At 39.2% G+C, this 25,009-nt stretch overlaps 1 protein-coding gene across 1 annotated transcript; it reads left to right on the forward strand.

Moving 5' to 3' along the window:
• Positions 1-2,499: 2,499 nt before the first annotated feature.
• On the forward strand, positions 2,500-11,082 carry LOC148038878 (serine/threonine protein kinase HRR25-like). The gene is made up of 14 exons (XM_087674769.1): positions 2,500-3,149; positions 3,233-3,273; positions 4,775-4,844; positions 6,610-6,758; positions 7,526-7,621; positions 7,848-7,918; positions 8,827-8,888; positions 8,975-9,038; positions 9,118-9,202; positions 9,292-9,418; positions 9,506-9,591; positions 9,755-9,839; positions 10,023-10,162; positions 10,322-11,082. Exons 1-14 carry the CDS (start codon positions 3,074-3,076, stop codon positions 10,610-10,612), a joined length of 1,443 nt encoding a protein of 480 aa, XP_087530895.1. The 5' UTR covers positions 2,500-3,073; the 3' UTR covers positions 10,613-11,082.
• Positions 11,083-25,009: the final 13,927 nt, after the last annotated feature.

A 25,009-nucleotide genomic window follows, 5' to 3' on the forward strand; every position in this document is an offset into this window, starting at 1 on the left:
GCACAGGGCCGAGATGGCCAAGATCCCTTATGCATCAACTGTGGGCAGTTTGATGTATGCCATGATAGCCGTCGTCCAGATATTGCCTTTGCAGTTGGTGTTGTGGCACGCTATATGGCTACACCTAGCAAGAAACATTGGGATGCTGTGAACGGTATCATGAGATACCTGAAGGGCATATCAAATATGCGTATTTGCTATGGCAGTCTGGATACAGGAGTTGTGGGGTACACAGGATTATATAGGACACGTAGATAGTAGAAAGTCCACTTCTGGCTATGTATTCACCTATGCTGGAGCTGTTGTCTCTTGGATGTCCAAGGTTCAGAAGTGTACGACTCTCTCTACCACTGAGGCCAAGTATGTTGTAGCCACTGAGGCTTGCAAGGAGGCCATTTGGTTCATGACCTTGGGATTGATTCTATACCTACGTTGCATTCGAATTTTACGAGTGCTATTTAGCTAGCCAAGAATTCCCGATCTTCCATGCGAAGACGAAACACATTGAGGTGAGGTATCATTTCATACATGGGGTCGTGAAGGACGAGTCTGTTGACCTTGTCAAGATCTCCATTGACAAAAATCCTACAGATTTGCTCATGAAAAGCCTCACTATTGAGCGCTTTGCCTTCCTCAGGAGATTGATGGGCGTTGGATGAGATTATGTTTTTCCTCATCCTATTGTACATGTGTACATTGTACTGTCTTTTCTTTTTCTTTTCACTCCTCATCATTGGGGAAATTTTGCCTTTAAGTGGAAGGTTGTTGGGTTAAAGGCACCTCTGCATAGTCGCCATTGTATTACTACACTAAGAGTACCTGCCACTTGCACACTGTAGGTGGTGAACGCTTGTCACCCTTACTTTATTCTTTATTATTTTTGTGACTGTTTGAATAAAGGAAGGCTTGGTCACACATTGTGACTATTGGAGTTTCCACATTGTGAGTCTCTCTCTCTCTTGCTCTTACTCTCCTGCCATAGCTCTCCTATATAAGCTTCAGTCCTTCTCACCTTTCAATGTGTCCTCACTTTGATTCATGGAGCATGTTTATATGCTATATATGTACATGGTGTAGGGTTTATATTGTTTGGTGGGGTAGTCATACCACTTTGGGTTTTCTCCAAAATTCCTCTAGTAAGAAAACTATTCCTCCACTCATGTGCTCAATGTTATAGGTTTGAGACTAGGACCAAGTCTTAGACTAGAGCTTGCATGCATAAGTGTAGGATTTGGTCCTAAACTCAATGAAACATGCAAGTTTGATTCTAGGACTAGATCCTAGACTTGATATCTAGAGTGAGTGCAAGATTGCATGTGAGGTTAACTCAATATTAAGTTCAGCTTGAAGCATGCAACATTGATGAGTTTAGGATCAAGTCCTACACTCAATATTTAGCCTATGATGTGGTGCTAAACTCAACCTTGTATGCTTGGGAGTGAGGAAATCCTAAACTACATCTTGTATGTTTAAGTTTAGGATGACTCTAACATTACTTTCTAAATGGTTGCTCCATGGTTGATCATATGGAGGTATAATTTAAGACTTGGCCCTAAACTCGAGCATGCAACAAGTCCTAGGGGTTGCAAGGTTGAGTATAGGACTAGGTCTTAGACGACTCAATATAAAGCACAAGGCCTGGTCCTTGTCCTCAAATATACATGTTTGTATCTAGGTCCAATTCTTGGAGTCAACCATGTACACTTAAGTTGAATCTAGGACTTAGTCCTAGAGTCAATAATGACTTAAGGACTCACTCTTAACAAAGCATCCATGATTTGTCTTAGAGTTTAGCACCAAGTCCCATACTCAAGCAAGCATCGAGTCTAAGACTTAGCCCAAGACTTTATTAGCTCTAAACTTAGCTATCACACAATATCTAGAAGGCAAGCTAGCAAGGATACATGTCGTTCTCTTTTGGGAGAAACACTTTTCATGATTATAAATTTGATTTAAGTTAACTTTGATAGATTGAAATGCCAAAAAATCAAGCGACAACTGATAGAGACTAATCCCCTTGTTATGTTGGCAAGGCTTGATAAAAATATGTTAGAAGCAATGGCTTCCATATTATTTCTTCTGCCTTAGAAACTTGCATTAGGTAGAAAGAGTTGCTAGCCAACATAAAAATAGATCTTTCCACTACCTAGTTAATATGTGAAGGAGGGGGGTGGGGGGACGAAAAAAACCACTAAACTAGGCATATTCATGCGACTTGACTCGGAAGACGTGTGCAGGATGGTTGGGGGGACAACTTGCCAAGGTGTCTTCCATGACTTGACTTAATGTGACGGGGGGATAACGGGGCCGCTAAGTCAAGCGGTGCGCCGTCAGTGCGGTGGCAATGGCGACTGTTTGTGCTCTGAGAGCGTGCCTATGTGGGGGTTGTGTTGTTTTTTTGTGTGGAAGTGGCTTATTGCTTCGTCGTCATCATCTAAATAAGGCTGCGTCAAAAGAGGAAGAAAGAAAGGGAGACCTTCCCCTCTCACCTCCCCCCTTCCCTCATCCTTTCTTCTCTCCCCCCTCCCCCGTCCCTCCTCCCCCTTCCTTTACCTTGTACGCCTTCTGTTAGGGTTTCCCCCCCCTATCACCATCGCTTCCCATCCCGCCATGGACTTCTCCTGATCTTCTCCTAGGTAATGGCTCCCTCCCCTTCGACGGCCTCTCGTTTACGGCTACCCGTCTCCCGCCGGCACGCCTCCTTCTCTTGAACGGACGCTCCGCTCCCTCAGTCAACTATCGGATCGGCTTAGGGTTTCGCGTTTCCCTCGGCTGCTCGATCTCCCTGGTGCTCCTTCTGGCCTAGGGTTTGCCATTCGATAACAGGTGATCCTTGCATGCGCTCCGCATCTTGAAAGTTCCAGAAACTCGTTAGCTTGCCTTTTCCTTTCTTCAGAACGCCGGATCTCCCGGAGACACCGCACAGTGGATTGGATCTTCTAACAGGATTGTCAGCGACAGAGCTTCTAGTGTGATTTCGAAAGTCTGCTTCTTGAAAACTTTAAAAACAGCACAGCAAGTGTGCAGGCACGGTTGCAGTAACTCTCTTGGTGTTCTAAGTTGTTGAGCACTCATGGAACCCCGAGTTGCCAATAAGTACAGGCTAGGGCGCAAAATTGGCAGTGGTTCATTTGGAGAGATCTATATCGGTGAGTTATTGGTGGTAAGCATGCTGTTACACAGATAGCAGGAAAAGAAAGTTCTAACTGGTCTCAATGTCAATCAATCACAGGTACAAATGTTCAGACCAACGAAGAAGTTGGCATCAAACTGGTAATTAAGCATTTTGTTGAAGAATCCCCATGGTTTTGTGTATTTCTCTTCGCAGTTGTGTGTATTTCTCTTCGCAGTTGTGTGAAAGTGGTAGCACCAATGGTCATCATGTAATGATGCATACACAAATGACCATGCAATATACAATGGCCGGGCAGTGCACTGACCGCAGGCATCTGATCATAACTTGTGTGTTGCTGATTGCTAGGGACATGTTTTGGATGTGCAGCCTGAATGGAGCTATACTTTTTTGTAATATGTAGACCATTGGACGGGCTGCGGGCTACTTTCCTGTTGTTGCAATAATGCCACTCTTTGCCTTCGTAGCATAGCTGTGTGACTGTGTGACCTTTTAATAGCTTTAGGACCATTCAGGGCATGTGTGCTCCTTGTTGGGTCAAAAATGAGCAAATACTGACATTTGGTGCTGTTATTTCTCTCAAAGTTACTTGTTGTCATTTCTTTTCACTCCTGTACTCAGGAGCTGAATAAGGATGCCTCATATTATGTTCCTAAGTCAAAGTTGGAGCATGCAGTCCTCTGATACACACTAGATAGAATTGGATTGGTAGTTCTATGTGAGTGTGGTGCAAGTGTTGAAGGAGCTTGATCTTTCTGACCCAACTGGGTATTCGGATATGTCCAATGGTGTGGACTCCAAACGGGACATTGGGCAAATACCAGCCTGTCTTATTGATTTAATTACTTATTGTTGGGCCATAATATGTAGTGTCATTTCACATGATTTAAAGAGTTTATGGTCATTGATTGCCTAGGTCTGAGCAGAGGTGCTTATTGACTCAACAGCTCATTCTCTGAACTACTGCATGAGTCAGAGAAGTATTTTGCAATTTATTGACACTGGAGGTCTATTCCTTCTGGCCGTGCTCCCCCCCTCCCCCCAAATTTTTAATCTTTTTAAGTGCATTGCCAAGTCCCTTCACAAGAATGCATATTTCCTCGATAATCACAAGCAGCTTCTTGCAGTATAGTTGTGCTTTTTTCAATCATGTGACAATGTCAGGTGGCAAGTGAATTTTAATGCGCAGTGCAATAGGTTCATGCCTCACAGGCTTCTGCAATGTCATTGAAAAGGACTTTCCGTATTATAGGATGTGGATAGGCAAAAGTGGATCATAGTGCCCAGATGGATCTTTTAAGATCTTCTAAGAGACCCTTTAAGCTTTGGACATTTTTCCTGGCACAAATGTCCAATACAATGGCTTTTGTATTGGAGAATATGCTTAGCCATTTAGATGTTCCAAGTGGGCTAGTAACTCTGCATGTTGTTTATGTTAATCTGTTTGGTGTAAATTTATGGATGAGGAAGATACTTGTTTAATTTAAATGTAAACCTTAATCCTGAAGAAAATTGTATTCAGAAATCATCGAATACATTTAGTTACAGTTTGAACAATCATCTTCCGATACTTTTTTGTATAGTTGGACTGTAGAGATTGTTTCACATTTATCATTCTGACACTGAATTTTTGATCTGCAGGAAAGTGTTAAGACAAAACACCCCCAATTGTTATACGAGTCCAAGATTTACAGAATCCTTCAAGGAGGAAGTAAAGTCACGTTCCCTTCTAACAAATACTTTTGTGTCTTGTTATGAACGCAGCATTTTGTTCTGAACACAGCTGAATTTAGGCCTGTTTGTCTTGTAGGCGGAAGTTTAGGTTCTTTGCTCGTCTTTAGCTCAAAGAAGTGTTAAGAGCACATTATCATGTTCTGGACACACTTCATTTTGTAAATATGCCTGTTTGTCTTGTAGGGTGGAGCTTAGTTTAACCTTCTTCCTGTAGTGTGCAATAGTCTTTTGCTTTAGCTGTGCCAATGTGATTTGTCCATGTACTGTCTGTGTAGCTATTGCTAATTAGATCACCAATCTTAACTGTCTTTCTATGCAACTGCCAGAAGTAATTAAAAAAAGATTCATATCATCTGATCCAAAGGGACTCTTGTCAGAATGTCTTGCATATTTAATATTTGCGAATTCATTAAAAAAGGTTGCTACCAGTCTACAACATATCGTGATTAATGTGAGATCACAGTACAGGGCTTCCCCAGAAGAAATCCTACAGTTGGAGACTTGTGCATGTATTATGTGTATTTACTTGTTGGCTGTTACAGCTATCTATTGTGTTTGGAATCTTTTTCTGGTAGTGGAAGTGTAACCTCTGTTAAGAAATGTGCTGACATTTTCTGTGGGATTAGCATTAGAGAATCACATGTCTATTGTGCCTGAAACATATTAGTGTTCTCGAGAGAGACCAATTCAAGTGGTGAAAAACTAGGCTTGCTAGATATAGTGATACAGGGTCAGCTGGATAAGGAATCTTTTGTTTAGTATCAAGTATAGTTAAAACTTTGTCGATTTTGAGCTTAATATATGGGCGAGTTTGGTTATGTTCTTGAGTTGGGGTTGCTCTATGTGAACATAGGGCAACCAAATCAAAACTGATTTTTGTATGCATTGAGCTTGTTGGAAGTTACTGCGATTTTTAAATATGACCTTGATTCTTTAGAAGAGGGTGATTGGCAGGGACAAGTTCTTGCACACTTTGCTGAAATATCCTTTGAATGTCACTCTTAATATTATGCTTGGCCAGCCAATTGTTTCTGTTCAGAGGGCATATTGCAATTGTTGAACACAAATCTTATGCAATCCCTCTGGTATGCTTCATCTTCAGTACATGCATTTGATCATCTACAAACCAGACCTTTTCAGTATATGCATGCATTTGACCATCTACAAACTAGACCAGTCGTGCAGTATGAGTGGTATAACTGCAGCTGTGGAGCCTGTTCTGCCAATTCAGCCAACATTTCATGCAGAATGTCAAACTCTAGAGCTAGTTTGGGAGTTGGTTTGATAAGTCATTAATTGTTGGGCTAGGGGAAATGAAGCCAGTCAAAAATGTCCGTGCAAGTGGCTGATGGTTTCAGGAAGCTTTTTGACTTGATTCAGCATCAATATTACTCTTTACTGTTTTCTACTCTCGATCTTTTTTGGCCAGAGATCCATCATACTGCTAGCAATGTGGCTAAGTTTCTACTGAATGCTTTGATTTTGTTATTTTTACTTTGTGCTTTTTAAAACTATTTCTTCTTTTGATGTAGATGGCCATCATACTGCTAGAAATGTGGCTAACCTAATGCTTTGATTTTGTGATTTTTACTCGGTACTTTATGAAATTCTTTCTTCTTTTGATGTGAATGTTTTAGGCCATTTCACCTTACACAATTAAGAGGCATCAGTTGGGTTTGTGTTAAGTTTTGATAAAGGCACCTTGTAACTGGTTTCTGATTGTTTCTTGTTCTTTTATGCAGCTGGCATTCCGAACATTAGATGGTGTGGCGTTGAAGGAGATTATAATGTTCTTGTGCTGGATTTGCTTGGCCCAAGTCTTGAAGACTTATTCAACTTTTGTAGTCGCAAGTTCTCCTTAAAGACTGTTCTGATGCTAGCAGATCAGATGGTATGTGATATACTGTATATGAAGCATGGTTTAATATAGAAATTGCGCCAAAATCTGGTCCATACGCATGCAGGCCAATTGTTATATAACATGTACTGTAAACTAGGAAAAGCAGTGTTGCACATTGTCACAAAAAGCAAAAACTATGCTTGATGTGTTGTAAAGGCTGTTATTGGATATGTAGTGCATTTTAAAGTTCCAAAATGAGGGGAAGTTTCTAGAAAGGAGCCGTTCGTCCTACCTAAGGACATCTCAGCAAGTTCTTGAGTTTAGCAAGCTGAACTAGCTACAAGATTTTACTCAGGTTCACCCTTTCATTGTGTGAACTACTGGGTTGCTGTAATATCACACTGGTCACGAAATATACAAGATTGATTTTGAAAGGAAGCAAAGGTGGAAATGGACAGAGCTTTGAGGGAACTTTTGCATAATGTGCTAAACTGATTGTTGGTATTAGATAGGTTCACAGTTCATGTTTATACGTGATCCTTTAAGTCCATCTTTGAATTGCTTAATGACTAGTAGGCGTGTTACATTTCTCCTGTACCTACACATGTAAATTTGAAAGGGTGATGGAGATTCAGACGCACAGCACGGGCAACTAATTATGCCTAGTTTATGTGATAGTGGGCCAAATGTTCCTTCTGTTGTTTCCCATGGGGCCTATGCAGAAAATGGAAACTATTTTGCCTTGACAATCTATTGTGCATTTTCATTTCCAATTGAAGCAGGGCCTAAATGTTGGATTTATGAAATCAATTGTGCAGCTGAATAGGGTGGAATATGTACATTCAAAGAGCTTTTTGCATAGAGATATCAAGCCAGACAATTTTCTTATGGGTCTGGGAAGGCGAGCAAACCAGGTGTGGATGTATACTCACCATTGTATTAGCTTGTGGATCTCTTTACTAGTTATGGAAAGGTTTATCAGCAAATTGTTGTGACAGTAAGTAAAAGATCACTGATGTTGAGTGTTTTGGCATATGCCTGTCTGTTTTGTCATCATATTCATTGTGGGTCTTACAAGTAAGCAGTGCAAGCCGATTATGACTATCTAAACACTAATCTAGAGGTCTTTATTTGTGACAGGTGTATATCATAGATTTTGGTCTTGCAAAAAAATATCGTGATCCTTCTACACACCAACACATACCATACAGGTGTGTTCCCTATCGTCTCAATAGTTAGGCTGAACTTGCAGTTCTTTTGTTTTCTTAGTGACATAAGATGTTCGTATTTGCAAGCCTACTAGACGTGTTTTGTATTTGTAGCCTTGAAAGGGCAGCATTCTTTAGCAAACAATTGAGGGTGGTAAAACTTAGATGGGTCTCCAAAGCCTCAAGTTCTGCAAATGTCCTTATAGAGAATCTCAAAGTGTTTTTGAAGAGAACTGGTTATCATAGTAACCATTGTCTCCAAAGAGATTATCTCCTCAACAAAGAGATTATTGGTTACTATGATAACCAGTTCTCTTCAAAAACACTTTGAGATTCTCTATGAATTGAGTCCAAAGAGAGAATCTCTTTGGAGAAATCATAAGTTTGCTGGACAAATATGTCTCCATTGGGGCCAGTCTAGCACCTTTGGGAACAAAGGCCTTAGTGGGATAATCCACGTTGTTGCAGTGCAAGTGCTATAAAGCTTAAGTTTGCAGTTCTCTTTTTATTGAACTGTGGGGCTGCCTCATGTTCTGTCCTCCCAAGGATTTCTATTTCTCTAGAGCTGTTAAGCTTGGCATGGCACAGATATCAAGAGAGTTTGCTAGCTTATTCTGAGGTTTAAGATATTCGAAAATTCCCTAAAGAGCCAATGAAATTTTTACTTAATGTAGCAGGTAGACTGGCTTGAAGCCTTGAATAAGCCCACATCAACTCATCAGCTTATCGTCTGTTTTAAGCATGAAGCTGAGTATTTGATGTCTACCTGCATGTTCTGCTATCAGTTAAAAAAAAATGAAGTCTCTGATTAGCTATTTTTAGTTTACCTTGATGTTTTTGATGTGATGCTAACTACATGTATGAGAAGAGAGATGGATGTGCTCATTTTTCATGTTTTCTTTCCTGTGCAGAGAGAACAAGAACCTGACTGGTACTGCTCGATACGCTAGCATAAATACTCATCTTGGTATAGGTAAGTATGCCTTCTAGTAACTTGCAAAGACTGCTGTAGCAAGCATAGCCTCTTGATAGTGACTCTGCACTGTGTACTGACATCAGAGCAAAGCCGCAGGGATGATCTTGAATCACTTGGATATGTGCTCATGTACTTTTTGAGGGGAAGGTATATAAATGCACCTAGTGAAACAACCTTAAGATTTGGCATTCAAGCACATGGAATTGAACTTTGTTCATTAGTGCAGTCTTCCTTGGCAAGGCTTGAAGGCTGGCACAAAGAAACAGAAATATGAAAGGATAAGTGAGAAAAAGATGTCAACCTCTATTGAGGTAATAAAATCTCAGATCCAAAATTTATGGATTATGTATTGTTCTTGTTAAGTAATTCTTTGCAGCTGATTGGAATGGTTTGTCTGTAGGCTTTATGCAAGTTTTATCCTACTGAATTTGCATCTTACTTTCACTATTGTCGAGCTCTCCGATTTGATGACAAACCTGATTATGCATACCTTAAAAGAATTTTCCGTGACCTTTTTATTCGAGAGGGTATGAGCTCCACAGAATAGCTTCTTTCAGTTCTTTTGGTTGTGTGCAGGTTAACTATGCTGTGTTTTGCTAAGAAATCTATTGCAGGGTTCCAATATGACTATGTGTTTGACTGGACCATCTTGAAGTACCAGCAGACTCAAATTACTGGTGGGGGACCTTTTCGTCCACTGGTATGTGTAGGTCAGATTTATAGGGGACTTGGTTATACAGTTTTCTCTGCATGTCTCTGGTTTGTTTGGGTTGGAAACTCTACTTTTTCAGTACATGAAACATATGTATCCATTTTAGTGCTTCTCCCGTGTCTTAAGATGGATACTTCCATGCCTTTTACAGGCTGGGCAGGGAGGTCCAAGTAATGCGTTACCATCAGGTGCAATGGGTGGTACTGCAGCTGCAGCGCCGGCCGACAAGAACTCAAGTACATCCCATGTGTTTGTTTTAATTAAAAAGTTGCTGCTTAGAGACTTCCAGCAACTTCCATATTAACATGCCTAGTCTCAGTAGATATGCAGTCTGGATTGGCCTGAGTTTTTTTTTTTTTTTTTTTTTGCATTTTATTTTGAGCTCACGTAGCTGTTCATTATTTCCAATACAAAAACAGGCCAGGAAGTACGGGATTCAAGGGATGTATTATGGGTATCTTCTAGCAGGAGGGCTTCTGCTGCCAATGTTGGAGCAGGTGCAAGTGACTACAAGCAAAGGGCTTCCGGTGTAGAAGAGCCAGGGTTGTCTAAGGAGGCAGTAAGTTACACTTTATCTGGTGACATAGATGTATCTGTAAAAGCACATTATACAACATTATCTAGGGCTATGTACAGCCCTCTGCAAATATTTTCTGTACTTCCTAAACTGCCCCTTCTAAAGCATGTTACCTGGTGTCTGACCATCCATGCTGTGTAGGTTGAAGAGCCACCTCGAATGCGCATGTCGAATGTTACACGGGATGGGAGCTCATCTAGAAAGGCTGTAGTCTCCAGTAATCAGCCTTCAGTTCCAACTGAGGCCATAGAACCATCTCGCCCATCAGCAAGCAAATACATTCCGACAAGTCTCAGGACTCCCTCAGCACAGCGAAGCTCTATTGTGAGCTCTTCTGATCCCAAACGAGTTGTCTCGTCCAGGGTAAAGCAGTTTGAAGCAGTTGCCAGGGGTATCGAATCTCTCTCTTTTGACAAGGAGGCTAGGCACTGACACGTTCCTTCTGATTGGATTTCGTGGTTGATCAGTGAACTGCTTACTGTTTTACTGGCTGGCAATGCTTCCACATTCCTCTCGAGTGGTGGTTGACGGCCAATGTATTTAAATTTTCTTTGGATAATATGTTCCAATGGAAAAAGTGCATAAGTTTCACACAGAGAGGAAAATTTGTACATTTCATGGATGAGTCTTCAGCAACAGTAGCAACAATGGCTTGTGTTGCACTGTGGCTTGTTTGCATTCACTGCAACGTTGAAAAGAGATTTGGCTACAAGAACCATACTTTACTGTCCTGTTGGAGGTTGTTTTAAGCTTCTTTGTTTATGATCTGATGAATGATCCCCCCATCCTTAATTTTTATTGCAATCTAGCTTGGTTCTGGATGTCTGTAAAAGTTGGGACCCCAGATGGATGTATTAAGAATAACGGTTGGCATTGAAGATATATCTACTTGTGGGTTTCTTCATATGTTTTTGATTGTTTCTGAAAGGTGTGCCAGAGGATGTTTTACTTTTTTTCAGACAGGCATTTGTGCAGTACATGTGAGTCTGATCAAGTATGCTGGTTCCCCTAGTGTGGGATGGTGTGCAAATTTTATTGCAGTCTAGCTTGGTTCTGGATGTCTGTAAAAGTTGGGACCCCAGATGGATGTATTAAGAATAACAGTTGGCATTGAAGATATCTACTTGCGGGTTTCTTCATATGTTTTTGATCCTTTCTGAAAGGTGTGCCGGAGGATTCTTTGCTTTTTTCCGGACTGGTATTTGTGCAGTACATGAGAGTCTGATCAAGTATGCTGGTTCTCCTAGTGTGGGATGTGGTGTGAAATGGCTGTGCTTCAACCTTCACACCTCTTTGAATCTCTTCTTTCAACAAGGTTATGTGAACTTTCTTTTGTCAATCCTTTCTGCACGAATCATTTTGAAGTCTTATCATGGCCCCAGGCAAGCTCAGTGAATATGTCTGTTCTACACTCCACATTAAGTATATTTGTTTTGCTCTTCACATTTATAGGTGTACTTTCTCTTAACGGGTCCTCTTGTTTCTCAACTGCCTTGTAATGTTCAGTGCTTGATGCAGATTTTTACTTGAAATCAAGGCCATGATAGGGCTCAACTGTGGTTCTCTTGTTACACAGTCCAATCTGTTAGTGGCTAGAGAATCTGCTGGCAACTAGATAAGCTGCCCTTGGGTGAATGTCCATTGAGTGTTCTTTGATGGCAAAACTGTGGCTGGCATGTATCCTACAAGCAGGGATTTTGGACAGAGAGATGGATGAACCCTTGTAGTTTCTTTGAATTTGGCAATCCAATTTTGAAAACTCAAAGGAGTAATTTTTTGAATGGAAGTTAGAGGTGGCTTTATTTATGAGGATACGGTGGGAATAGCTGCAGCTAGTCAAAATTGGTAACAAGGGGAAGTGTTTGGTGGAGGAAAATGATGCCTCTGGCTTTTCTACTCCCAAGCAGAACCAGATCCACAAGTGGAGATGAGGTAACTTAAGCATGAGAGCATATCATTGTAAAGAACAGAGAGGAATGAAATAGATTCCAGTAGCAAGAAACATAATCGAAGATTCAATGGCCATCATTGGAGTGAAGGAAAAGCAACAATGGCTGCCGGCCCTGCCTGCCCGTTGCAAGGATAGCTCTTCTGCCTGATGCTCCTACATCAGATGCAAAAGTAGTGGAGAGCACTAGGCTGATACCAAAATGGGCAAAACCCAGGTCAAGGAAGTGGTGGATGCAAACGAGAACATCTCAGAAAATTTCAAATTTTTTCTGGGGTTGCGGAGCCTCATCTCAATGTACATGCACAAAATTCAGAATGATAAAAGTGCTTCATCGCAGTGAAGGGAAAGCAACAACAAATGCCTCTGGCTTATTGCAAGAACAGCTCTCCTAATGAATGGAGAGCACAAAGCAAGTACCTTTATGGGCAAGCTTAGGTCAAGAAAGTGGTTGATGCAAATGAGAATGCATGTACTCAAAAGTCAGATAGAGAAAGTGCTTAATTTGAGGATCAGTTAACACCCAGATCCACACAACGTGGTTTGAAAATTATCGGGGGAGGGTGGAGCCTCAGCAAAGTACACAAATTCACGAGGTGGCAAAAAAGAAATTCACCTTTCGAGTCTCATAGGTGGGCAAGATTAAGATAACGTGGACAGTCCCAAACAGCATTCACTCTATTGCAATACGCGCTAGAAAGCATGCTGGGAGAGACAAACACATTGGGAGAGACTTTACACCCTAAGTGCTTCATTGGTAGAGGCATTGAATCAGCCCAAATTTCTGTTAAACTGATGAGTGATGAATGGAATTGGTCATGGTGTATCACATCAATATGGAGTGTCAAGCCTGCAATGTAACGTATGAATTAGGATCCTTGGGCACATTGATATTGCTTGATGGTTCCTTGAATGCAAGCAAAGCATGATGCACAAATGTGTTCAAATTTGGAGAATAAACCATCTATGGATTCAATGACAAACCCTAAACGGCAAGAGTCAAAGAGTTCATAGTCATTACTAGAAGAAATTACATGGCTTTGCTAATGATTCCCTGTAAAAATGAAAGTTTAGTCGATTGAAGATTTGGAGTTATCACCTAGATGTTGGTAAGGTGGCATAGTTCAATTTGGGAACTTCTAAACAAGGTAAGTTCTTGCTCATCTTGCTAAAGTGGTTGGTTTGTCGTGGTCTTGCACTTGATGAGGTACAAACATGGTTTTTGGTCTTGGTTAAAGGTCTGATTGTAATCTAATAGTACTTGATGAGGTACAAACATGGTTTTGGGTCTTGGTTAAAGGTTTGATTGTAATCTAATAGTATGGCCATTAGGTATTGGTGAATAATCAACTCCTATGACTTTTGTTAAACTTGGAAAGTTGCGTACTTTAATAGTATGACCATTAGATATTGTTTAATTATGGATTCTTATGACTTCGATTAAACTTGGAAACTTGTGCATGACTACTAGTAGTTGTAGTTTGGGTGGAAAGCATGATTGCCTTGGGAAACAATGATAGCAAGTTATGCTTGAACTTATGGAGCACACCATTTGTGCACTTGGGTAATTTGACTATCACAAGGAAAGACATGTCTTTGTTTACTCTATTTGTTCTCTCATGCCTTTGGAAGCAAGATTTTTTAGTAGATAAAGCTTTGCAACATTTTTATGGCTTTGGTCCATCGGATTGATGAGAGCTTTGTGGTGGAGGGAGTAGTTGATGCTTTGTAGAACTTTTGAGTACATGGTGGTGTGTGGCTACGTGTCTTTGTTGTTGGGTTTGTAAGAGGTGCTCTTTATGGCGGCGTAGCTCTAGTAAAAAGAGCCCAAGATATCTTTGATTCGAGAAATCCATAACCTTGGATAGTGGCCCAAATCCCTCTTTGAACAAGCAATGGAAGTGCCCTTGGATCTCATAGTACATTGGGCATTTGCTTAAGCAATTCTTGGTCTTTGGCTTGAGTTTACAACGTTGGCTTATATAGATAGATAGATAGATAGATAGAGATCTCACAATGGCACACCATTTGTAATCTTGCATGGGTTGAGTCAATCTGGATGGGTGAACTTAGATTGATTCTTGATCCATTTTGTGAATAAAAAATTTACCTATGTTTTAAGACTTGAGAACTCCCCACTTCTAGCTTAAAGCATATTTAATTAAGTACTTGAAATGTACAATTCTTATATCACTTTGTATGTGTTCACCAATTGATAATCATAATGTAGATGACCATGTTGATATTGATAATTATGATGACTATGGTGTTGCTGTTGATTATGAGTGGTGAGGTTTTACATGATGATGATGAGAATCACATACATGATAATGATGTCCAACACTTTGATGAAGTTGAAGATGATTTAGGCCTCAAAATTGCCTCAATAAAGGCCATATAGGCATGGCCTCCTCTCATCATAATGCTCAATATCATCATCATCATTAGCTTGATATGGTCTCCTTTGAGGTAGTTTTGGGGTCCGAATCATCACAATGTTGGATTTCATCATCAAAATGATGATCACATGGTTGTTATAATGATCGAAAGTTGGTCTTTTCATCATCATCATTCAAATCATTCAAAATTTCCCTTGAATATGATGATCAACATGGCTTTTATGAGTATCAATATCATCAGTCTTCCCATCCACATGGTTGCTATGATTAGTTATATGGCTATCACAATCTTCCACATGGCTAATATGGTCAACATGATCAATATGTTCATTGACATCATCAAAGTTTCCCCATAAGCATGATGGAGTTTCCCAAAAGCATGATGAAGTTGCCCAAAAGCACGATGAGAAGAATGAGGATGTCGTGTTCGTGCAACCTCTTTTGAAATAAATTTGGCACCCTTGGTATGGCCTCTTTTGGTGTAGTTTTGGGGCCCATATCATCATCTACATCTTTGTTCCTCTATTCCTTGATGATTGACAAGGATGTTGAAGGATTATCAAAATGTTATTATGGATAACATTGATGCATTGATGTTGTTGATGATGAGGATGAATGTTACTTGGAGAACTTTGATGATGTTGATTGCGAGGATGGAAATGATGAGGATGACTAGGAAGATGGGGATAATGAGGATGATCATGTTTACGAAAATGACTATGTTATGGATGATAAGAATTACTATGATGTTGATGATGAGGATGGCTATGATGAATTTGATGACAACACTATGGTGACTACATAGATGTTGATTGTGGTGATCAAGTTGCCCATAAGCATAATGAGGAGGAAGATACTATTGATGGTAATGATGTAGATGTTTGATCTCCATGATGTACATACTAATTATGATATGATGCCAAAATTTATCCCACATGAGGCTATACTATTGCAGCCTCATTTTCACATGTAATCACTGTCACCAACATCAATATCAATGTGGTGATTGAGACCAACACCATCAAGACCATTCTAAGGAGGATATGAATTAAGAAGTCATCATCAACATCATAAAGAGAGCAACATTGTCAATGCTACACCATAAATAACTTTCTTATCATGATAATGAATATAATAGTTATCAAGAGGATGAAGCTTGTAGTGACTATTTTTGAGATGGTGACAATAATGAACATGGTGATGAATTTGAGCATTGTGCTAAGTAAAATGGTATGATGATGGTCGAGATGATGTTAATGATGATCATTGACTACATGAAGATGACGATGCTACTGAGCATCATATAAATGACTTTGATGGTCGTGATGATTACAAACTCATCATGACTATCATAGTCATCTACATCATTATAGTGCCTCAAATATGGACATGATAGTCTAGCCTCATTTGGGGAGGTTTCGGAGCACACTTGGCAATCTTGAACATCTTCAATATGGCCAACATCATCAACCCCATCATCAATACATTTGTCATAAGGGCAACCATGATTCCATTCTCATGCACATCTACATAATCAACACCATTAATTTGAACACCATGAACTTTCTCCCATTTATCATTGTTATCCTTATCATCATCACAAGCACACATTTCTCATGCACATATTTATGCCATGAATCGCAAATGCCAGCTTATTAGCATTACGACTGTCCTCTTACTTTTCATATTTTTCATTGTGATGGGGGAGTTCTTGATCACGAGCATTTAGATACTAGTAGAAATATGAGGATGATAAGGGAGTTCATATAATAAACATAATTTATTTCACAAGAATGATAAGTAGAGTTTCCATAATAATGACAATGATAATCACTAATATGAGAAGGAAATCCTTCCTTGCTATCCTCATGATGATGATGGGGATAACCGTATTGAGGATGGAGTTTATGATGATGATTATCATAGTGGTGATGATGACAATGATGAAGAAGATGATTTGAAATTACATAATGAGGATGACTGTGTGCTAGAAACTTTCCCAATGAGATTGTATAGCACAACCACATTTGATGTAGTTTTGGGTCACACTAGCATTTGTCACCAACATCTCTACATCATCACGATTGAGCAAAATAGAACTTTGGTAAACAAACAATTGAGTGAAGCTTGCCAAAGTACAAGGCACTATTTGGCACTCACTTGAAAGACTCATAATGATAGTAGGTTAATTCCATGGGAATTAAATTCACTAATTCATAGAAACTAAATTCATTGGAGTAATTGGCATCTAAAACCATATGTGCTTGTACCATATGGAAGATACTCACTATGCTTAAGCTAGCATAGTAGCAATAGAAAGTGCTAAATACACACTTACATAGCAAAAAATCTAAAACCCCTCTTAAACTCACAAGACTAGAAGGAAGGTTCAATCCACATAATACTGAAAGAAACTTCTTCATGTTGGCCAAAAGTAGAGGTCAATTAGCACTCCTTGAGCATGAGTTTCCACACCCAATCACATTATGAAAAATATTTTGCCTTACATAGCACCTTGGATCAGATTCCTTGCACAAAATGGGACATCAACTATAGTATTTAATTTTACTTAAATAAATATTGTATTACTTTTTGGTGTATTTTAGTAATGATTTTTTTCCTAAAGTAGCCCCATATGCTTGGGTACAACTTGTTTTTGGTGAAAAAGAAAATCTTAGAATTACTATTTGTCCCCATCTAGATGCCAATTTTAGTGACTCAGAAGTCATTTTGGGGGTTTTCTAGAAATGTTCACAATATCAAAGTATTCAAAGTATACATCAAAATTTTGCTCTCATATTTTAAAAAGTTTTTCCAAATAAGTAGTGCTAGCATAACAATTTGTAGGCCAAAACTTTTTCTAATAGAATTCTCTCACAAGGCGCATTGCTAAGGAGAGATTTTTTCATTAAAGATAATGTGAATGCTTGTTGATTATCGAAAATCAATTTTGATAGATTGAGTCCCTCTTGTTAATAACTTTAAAATGTGGTTGAGCTCTATGATTGCCACCAAGAGTTTTTATATTTGATGTCATGTTTTCGTGTGATTTGCTTGATCTCTTCCTCACTTGAAAAATATCACTTGGATTAAGAGAAGACTCTAACTATCATGCACTACCATCTCATAAGAAATTGTATAATTGTAAATTGAATCAAGATCATCATTATGATCATCAACATGATTTTTCAAGCCATAATCATCTACACCATAATCATGAACATAATAGTTCCTAGCTTAATAATCAAAGAAGTCATACCTAGCAAGGGGCTTGAATGTAGTACACCCAAGGGATATAATTAATACAATAAAAACTTAAACCCTCACTTTAAGTAGAGGGTTGGTTCTCCAAACCCTGCTCCAAGAAGATCTCCTTCCTTCTTTTGCAACTTGTTAACTCAAATCCATGCCTCAAAGATGAGGATGAAGATGAAGATGAAAATGAAGTTGAGGGATGGAGGTGAGGAATTGGGTTGAAAATAAAAGTTTGAAGTAGAGGATGAAGATGGAAATATGAAGATGAGAGGTGATGGATGAATGTGAGTATGATGAAGAAGAGGATGAGCATTTTTGGATTTAGGGTTGCAAGAATGCATGCACACAACTTGGAGAAGGAGAAGCTTGAGGGCACACAACACAAAGTTTATTGAGAAGTATCAAATTAGAAGATTTAAAAGAATGGTACTGCCCTAGAGTGGATGGGCACATGTATAAGGCCAAGAGAGAAAGACCTCTTATGAAGGAAAAAAAGTGGAATGATGATTCTAAGTGTGTTCACACACATCACTACCAGAATATGAAGACAAATCGCCTTGGAAGTGACGAGGTGAACAAGAGCTGGCAATCATGTATGTGTAAGTGCCAAGATCGATTGGCATTGGTGACTATGATCAATCCAGAAAGAGGAGTAAGCCAAAAGATTTGTGAAAAGCTTTACAATTCTCACAAGGCAAGCCTTTATGAAAATATATGCAAGGTTGTAAGGCCAAGTTGATCTCTCTTGCTGCATAGAGTCTCTCCTTGCATAACAATAATGCATCACAATGTGATCCATGCAAGCATGGAGCATTGGGTTCCATGCAACTACCAATGTGCTTAACTATTAGTGAAGATGGTGGTGGTAGATGATTGTCCGACACCCAAATAAGTCAAACATACTCAACCATTGTTGTGAACTCTACCATGTACTTAGCTTCATAACTAGAAGTGGCCATAATGGGTTGCTTCTTACTCAATGATGATATTCACGAGTGCCAAGCATGGATAGAAAACCACTTATGGATACACAAGTGTCGTAATAACTAGCCCAAAATTTGTGGATGATAGATATATTGTTAAAGATTTCTCATGTATTGATGCAAATATTACACGTGGTTCACTACATGATGGGCTATGCAAGCTCAATAATCACGGTAAATTTGTGAAACATATGGCATGTGCAATTGAAGATTCACATGCTGTTTTAATGTTTTTGAAAAACTCTACATAATTTTCTTCAAGTGGTTCTAAATTAGAGAAAAATACTATATTTTTGATAAATAAAAAATTGTAAAAATATGAATATAATAGAAAAGGAACCCTTATTATCATGCTAAGCCTTGAAGAGTACCTGGATGGATACATGGTGAGAGTGCTACTATTGGCCTCTACAAGAGCTCAATGGTGGGACATTGGATGAAGACTCTTATTATTTCAAGAGTTCAATACACTTGAGGCTCAATTATCTCTCATCTAGTTGGATCTCACTCCAAAATGCAAGTCATCATGCTCTTTTCTGACCCTCCCACCCAATTCAAGTAATAAATTAAACAACTCAAGAGAACATAATACACTCACCTACTTACCTTCAATGTATTGTAGATTTGAGGCCATCCTCAAAGGTTTGATGGTGCCCTTATGATCCATGTGGTGCTCATCTATCCATTTCTTAACTCCTTCACATTTGGTCTACTCCACAATGGCTTCATTGATGAGGGAAAATGATTGAGAAGAAGAAGAAGAAGAAGAAGAAGAAGAAGGGTATAGCTCCAAGCTATGGAAGCCAAAGGGAAAGAAGAGAAGAAAAGCAAGAAGATAAGATGAGCTTCACTCTCCAAGTCTCTCACTTAAGCTTTCACTCTCACTCTCTTTCTCCCTCTCTCTCAAGAAATGGTGTACACAAGAGGATAGACAAGAAGGACGAAGAGCAGATGCTCTCAAAGTTGCACATACAAGAATGAGCTTTGTCTTCAAATTTTCATATTTTATACACTAGGGTTGACTTTAGGGCTTCCCCCTTAAGTCGTCCACTCTCTACCCTCTTCCACTTAAGTTGTGATAGGTCCTTTTCCTTTTGACATGTATACAATTGAGCTTTAAGGACATGTTTTAGTAACAATGAATACATGTTGCTTGCAACCTTCCCATCCATTGTGGATCTAGATGTTATTCTGGGTGATATTGTAATTTGTAGGGGAGAAAGCTCTAGCTCTCACTAAATGTGACAATAATATAATGGTTTCTCATTTGCAAGTAATTGATGTGAGTAGATTACAACTGCATTGTACCGACAAGCAATGCCTAAATTGATATAATGACATTGGAAACTTTTTTTCCCCATTTTCACACATAAATTGGTGCCTTGACTTTGCATCATTCATTGCCTCTTAAGGTCAACATTTACCCCCCTCTTAGATGAGTGCTAGTCCCTCAGGACTTGTTGGGCACCATGCGTTCAACATCGGGACTTTAGACACCCTCTTATCGATTCAATAGGTTCAACCACTACCTTGATGACCTCTCACATAGTCTCTTGCACTCAAACCCACACTCAATTGCAGTGGATGCGAGATGCAAATCTCCATACATGAAGAACATTCCCATGCATTCCACAATCTAACGTATGCTCCTTAGACTCCTATACCCTCTATAGCCTTCATCATGCAAGGGGGGAGCATGGATAAGGCATGAGAGAGTACACGAGAAGAGGGGGAGGCTTTACCCTTGTCTCCTTATGCAAGAGGGGAGAATGGATAAAGCATTAGAGAGTACACGAGAAGAGAAGGAGGATTCACCCTTGGTCCCTCACCATACACTCTCACTCTCTTTCCCTCAATCTCAGCCTATCTTCCTCACTCTCTCCCCCACAAGGCATAAACAAGAAAGCAAGAGCCAAAAGTTAGCACACATAAGAATAGCATGTTCCATTCTTTCTCATCCTTTTTATACAAGTTTTTAGGGTTAGGGCTTCTCCATCCCCCTTGGGTATTCCAACCCTCTTTTTGGCCAAGTGATCGGTCACTCCTCCATGCATGCAGTAGGGCTATTGATTCACATGTCCTTAATTCAAATACCACACATCTATCAATATAAATTGCACCAACTCTCTTTACATATTTTAAAATAATGATAAAACACAGAAATACAAAAAAGTATTGGTCCTTCTAAGCTCTCCCTTTCTTCGTATTTTCACATTGTTAACATTTTACCCCCTCCTAGTTAACACTAGCCCCATGGAACTCATATCATAGGAACACAATGTAGGTGGTGGGGATGCCTAGGTAAGTTGGTGAAGAGATCTTGGAGGAAATGGGTTCTTTCACGGTGGAGTCAGTGGTGATGAAGGGAATGATTGCCATTGGACATGCAGGAGATTGTAGGAAGTAGAAGATGGTGGCCACCGATCTTGGTGGTTTTAGATGTTCCTAGTGTACCTATCATGTAGTCGTGTTCTCCTAAGAGGTGAATTAAGCTACCTATCTATAGGGTGGAAATGTTGGAAGTAGGCTTGAGGGTATGGCAATCCTCTAGGCATTCAACATGTATAATTTTGTGTCTAAACCTTCATTAATTTATGCAAGATCATGGTCAAGGGATTGGGACATTTCATCAAAAGGTGGTTGTCTTCGCAATGATTACATTGTACCATGATACTTAATGTGTTCTTTGTGCTATGCTATACTTTATTGTTCTAGCCTTGATTCTCAGTTTTTCCTCTATTAACCGCGAGGTAAGTTTAATTCTTGCCTCCTACTCTTCATATTGTTGGCCAAACTATAGGAAATAGGTGAGCTACTAGTCTTGGTATTTAGATTATAATTTTTTATGAGAGTTGTGCATGCCATGAAATGAATGTAGGTTGTTGTGGCCTAGAGGTAAGCTAAGCCCCACAACTAGCTATAACCTCTTGAGCAGTCTAGTACCTATTCACCGAGCCTTCACAATTGGTTAAGATTCAGAATCATAGGGGACCCAATCCCTTCAAGCTTACCTCCATATTAAAATTATACATTTTTCGTGTAGTAAACACTAGTTTATTTTCATTCAAAGGATCTCTAATCAATAGTGGGAGAGGTATGGGTCTCAACAAAGGTGGTTGTTGAGTTGCCATCTACAAAAAAGAAATATGTCCATTAGAAATATGTATGAAGAAAAATAAAAATTTAATTCACTTACCTCCTCTTTACATGTTAAACATTTACCAAATTTTTTAAACTTTGAAAATGGGTGCTAAAGGTCTTCATGTTGGTTGAATTGTCTTGTACGGAGGAGTGGAAGATTTGAAGATTTGGAGGATGCCAAATATCTTAAAGCTTTCCTTCCTCGGCAAAAAAAAAGGAAAGCTTCCAATCTTGGGGACTCGGTTAAAGAGTGTGTGTGAATTTTTTGAGTTTTGGTTTAGTTAAGGACGAGTTTTCAATTGATATTTATAGCCAATATTAGTTTATTTATTTATAATGCTTATTTCAAGGACTTATTAGTCATAGAAGCTAGGTTTATACTTGATCTTGATGAGGGTGTTTGGGTTTGAACCACATAGGTAAGGTATGGTTCACTAAGCAATGAGGGGCCATTAAAAGTGAGTGGTGATGTTGAGTTCATCTTATCTAGGAGTGGGTGATGAAAAAATTCTTTAAGTATGTCTAGTTTGTGGGATTTTATTATGGATCATAAGGAAGTAGACTTATCCTATATGGGGTTGCCTTTTAGCAAAATGATTGTACTTGTGCAATTGGGAAGTATTTGGTACTTTTGAAATCAATTCCTAGAAAGTTCATGTGAGAGTTGCTTCTAGATGGGAATGCTTTTGTAATATAAATGCTCTTGCTCTTCCCACATGGGGTGCCACTAGGAGGCAAGCATAACCATATCATTGTCAAGCTAGACCTAAATCGATCATAGCAAAGAGTTTTGCAAATGTACTAAAGATTGAGTCTAGCTACAAAAAACATTCTTATGAAGAGCATTTGGTTTCCTAGGTCAGTTCCTCCACTATTCCATAGATTCTATTACAATGTTGATGCATTTTTAAAGGGGTTAGAGGTAGTGGGATTTGTCATATTAAACTGGAAGGGAGAGACATTTAGATCTTTCTTGATAGGCATACCAATTGAAGCATGATATGTATTGTGGTTTTTTTTTTGATATGATAGATGATTAGGGGTGGTTTTGATGAGATTAGTGACTACCAATACTGTTTGGTCTTCTAGGTGCTTAGATTTTGGTGGGGTAAGCACCTCATGAGGAACCGAAGGGTTCACAATGGGGTTCTTTTGTCTATAAATTGTCATAGGCCTAGAGTTCTTGTTAGGTGCAATTGTTATGAAGATCATGTGCATAGTCTATTGGGATGCTTTTTTGGACTTGGGTAGCAAGGTTGGCTTTGCTCAGTCTTCTTCCAATTTTACTCTAGATAAAGTAGTGGGATAGGGCTAATGTTGTTGTATGTCTTATGTTTGAGTACTTATGCTTGCCTATGTTGCTTGAGCATGGCAATAACTCTTGGCGGCTAATTGCAAGGGCATTTTTTGATTAGGAAGCCAAAGATATCTATAGCCTTGATAGTATCCTTGTGCTTGTAAGTAGGGACTTGGGTACCATTGAGGCATCACACACAACTTGAAATGAATGTATTTGTGTCTATGGGGTTTACATTGAGAAGATATGGTGGTCAAAGTAAATCTTGATCCCCTTTGAGGTTGGGTCTTTGAGGTTGGGTCTTTGGCCTCCATTGCAGCTGTGGGCTATTGGTTTCATAGTTTTTTGATGTTGAGCTTGAGCAAGGATGAAATTCTTAAAGAGATCAATTTTGGATGTATGGAATGATTTCTGGGGTGGTGGGGCAGTAAACTACATGGGCCTCGGAGTTAAATCCCTAGGACTAAAGGCTAAGATGATGCATCTACCAACAAACTTCAAGTGGATGCACTTGTCAACATAATTGACATTTCAATCAGCGAGATATTTGAATGGGCATCCAAGTAGTATTTTGGTTCTAATCCCTTCTTTGTTTGGTGAAACATAGAAGAAGACCGAAATGTGTTCAATCTCCACCATCAACATTAGTATGCACTTTCTCTACACAAATAGGGTTAGCCTCTGTAGGAAACACCTTAGCATTAGTTGGTTGTCATAGAAATTGACTCAATTCTCTCTAGTAGCAATAAGAAAGAGGATTGAAACCATCCCCCTCATCAATAAGTGCATTAGCGGTCAGAACCTTGGCCATGGTCAACATGATGTGGAGGTAGGTAGGTAGAATTATGAGGCGATCCTCTGAATCTAAGCTTTTAACAATCACCATCCTAATATTAAATCTTGTGGGGAGGAAGTTTTCTAAAGTTTGGGTGCATCATTGTATTTGTTGCTCCTTTTGCTCATACCATAGTTGTTTGGCTACCATGATGGATCTGACAAGCATGTCAAGTTCCGTCGTGGGTGGCTCATGTAAGTAATGCCTTGGAGACCAATATGTTTTAATGTGGTTACCATTAAAGTATCTTGTACCTTTTCCTTCCAAGGCTTCTAATTCTATGTTACCTGTCTTACATTACATGGACATAATAGGGTTTAAGGCCTTGTAATGATAACATAGGCAACTCATTGTCAAAATGATTGCTTAATTTGAATTCTTCTTTCTTTTTGTCCTCTAGCTCACCCAACCCTTTTTCATTACCCTATTGCAATTTTAAGTTGAAATCTTCTTCTTTGTCCTCTAACTCACCCAACCCTTGCCTATTAACCTGTTTCAATGAATTACCAACTTCATCTATTTCTTCTATAATCCTATTGTCTTCTCCTTTCAAAACCATATCCTCTTCTCCTTTTAGAACCTTATCATGTTCTTCCAGTTCCTTTACTTTAGATGATTTTATTGAAGAAGGATTATCCTTAACTCAAAGAAGTCGGGTTTCAGTGAGGTGTTTGAGTTTAATAAGGTGTTTAACCTAAGTTTTAGTGCCTTCCCAATGTTCTTGAACAAACTAAGGATAAGGAACTTGACTACATAACCAGGTTGGTCCTATGAGGGACCTATAAGTTAGCTTGAAGGGGATTTGCTTCGTGGCCATCTTATAAGATATAGGATAAGCCCAAAATGTAGCCATGAGCTTATGACTCGAGTATGAACCTGAAGCCGAGATAGTATTGGTTAGGACATTAACAAGTATCTTATTAGTGGACTCTTCTTTGCCATTTCCTTAAGGGTAGTAAGGGTTAGGACAT

This window comes from Lygodium microphyllum, chromosome 3 (assembly GCF_053477565.2).
Source record: "Lygodium microphyllum isolate KBCC chromosome 3, Lygodium_microphyllum_v1.1.10, whole genome shotgun sequence".
NCBI classification, from domain to species: domain Eukaryota; kingdom Viridiplantae; phylum Streptophyta; class Polypodiopsida; order Schizaeales; family Lygodiaceae; genus Lygodium; species Lygodium microphyllum.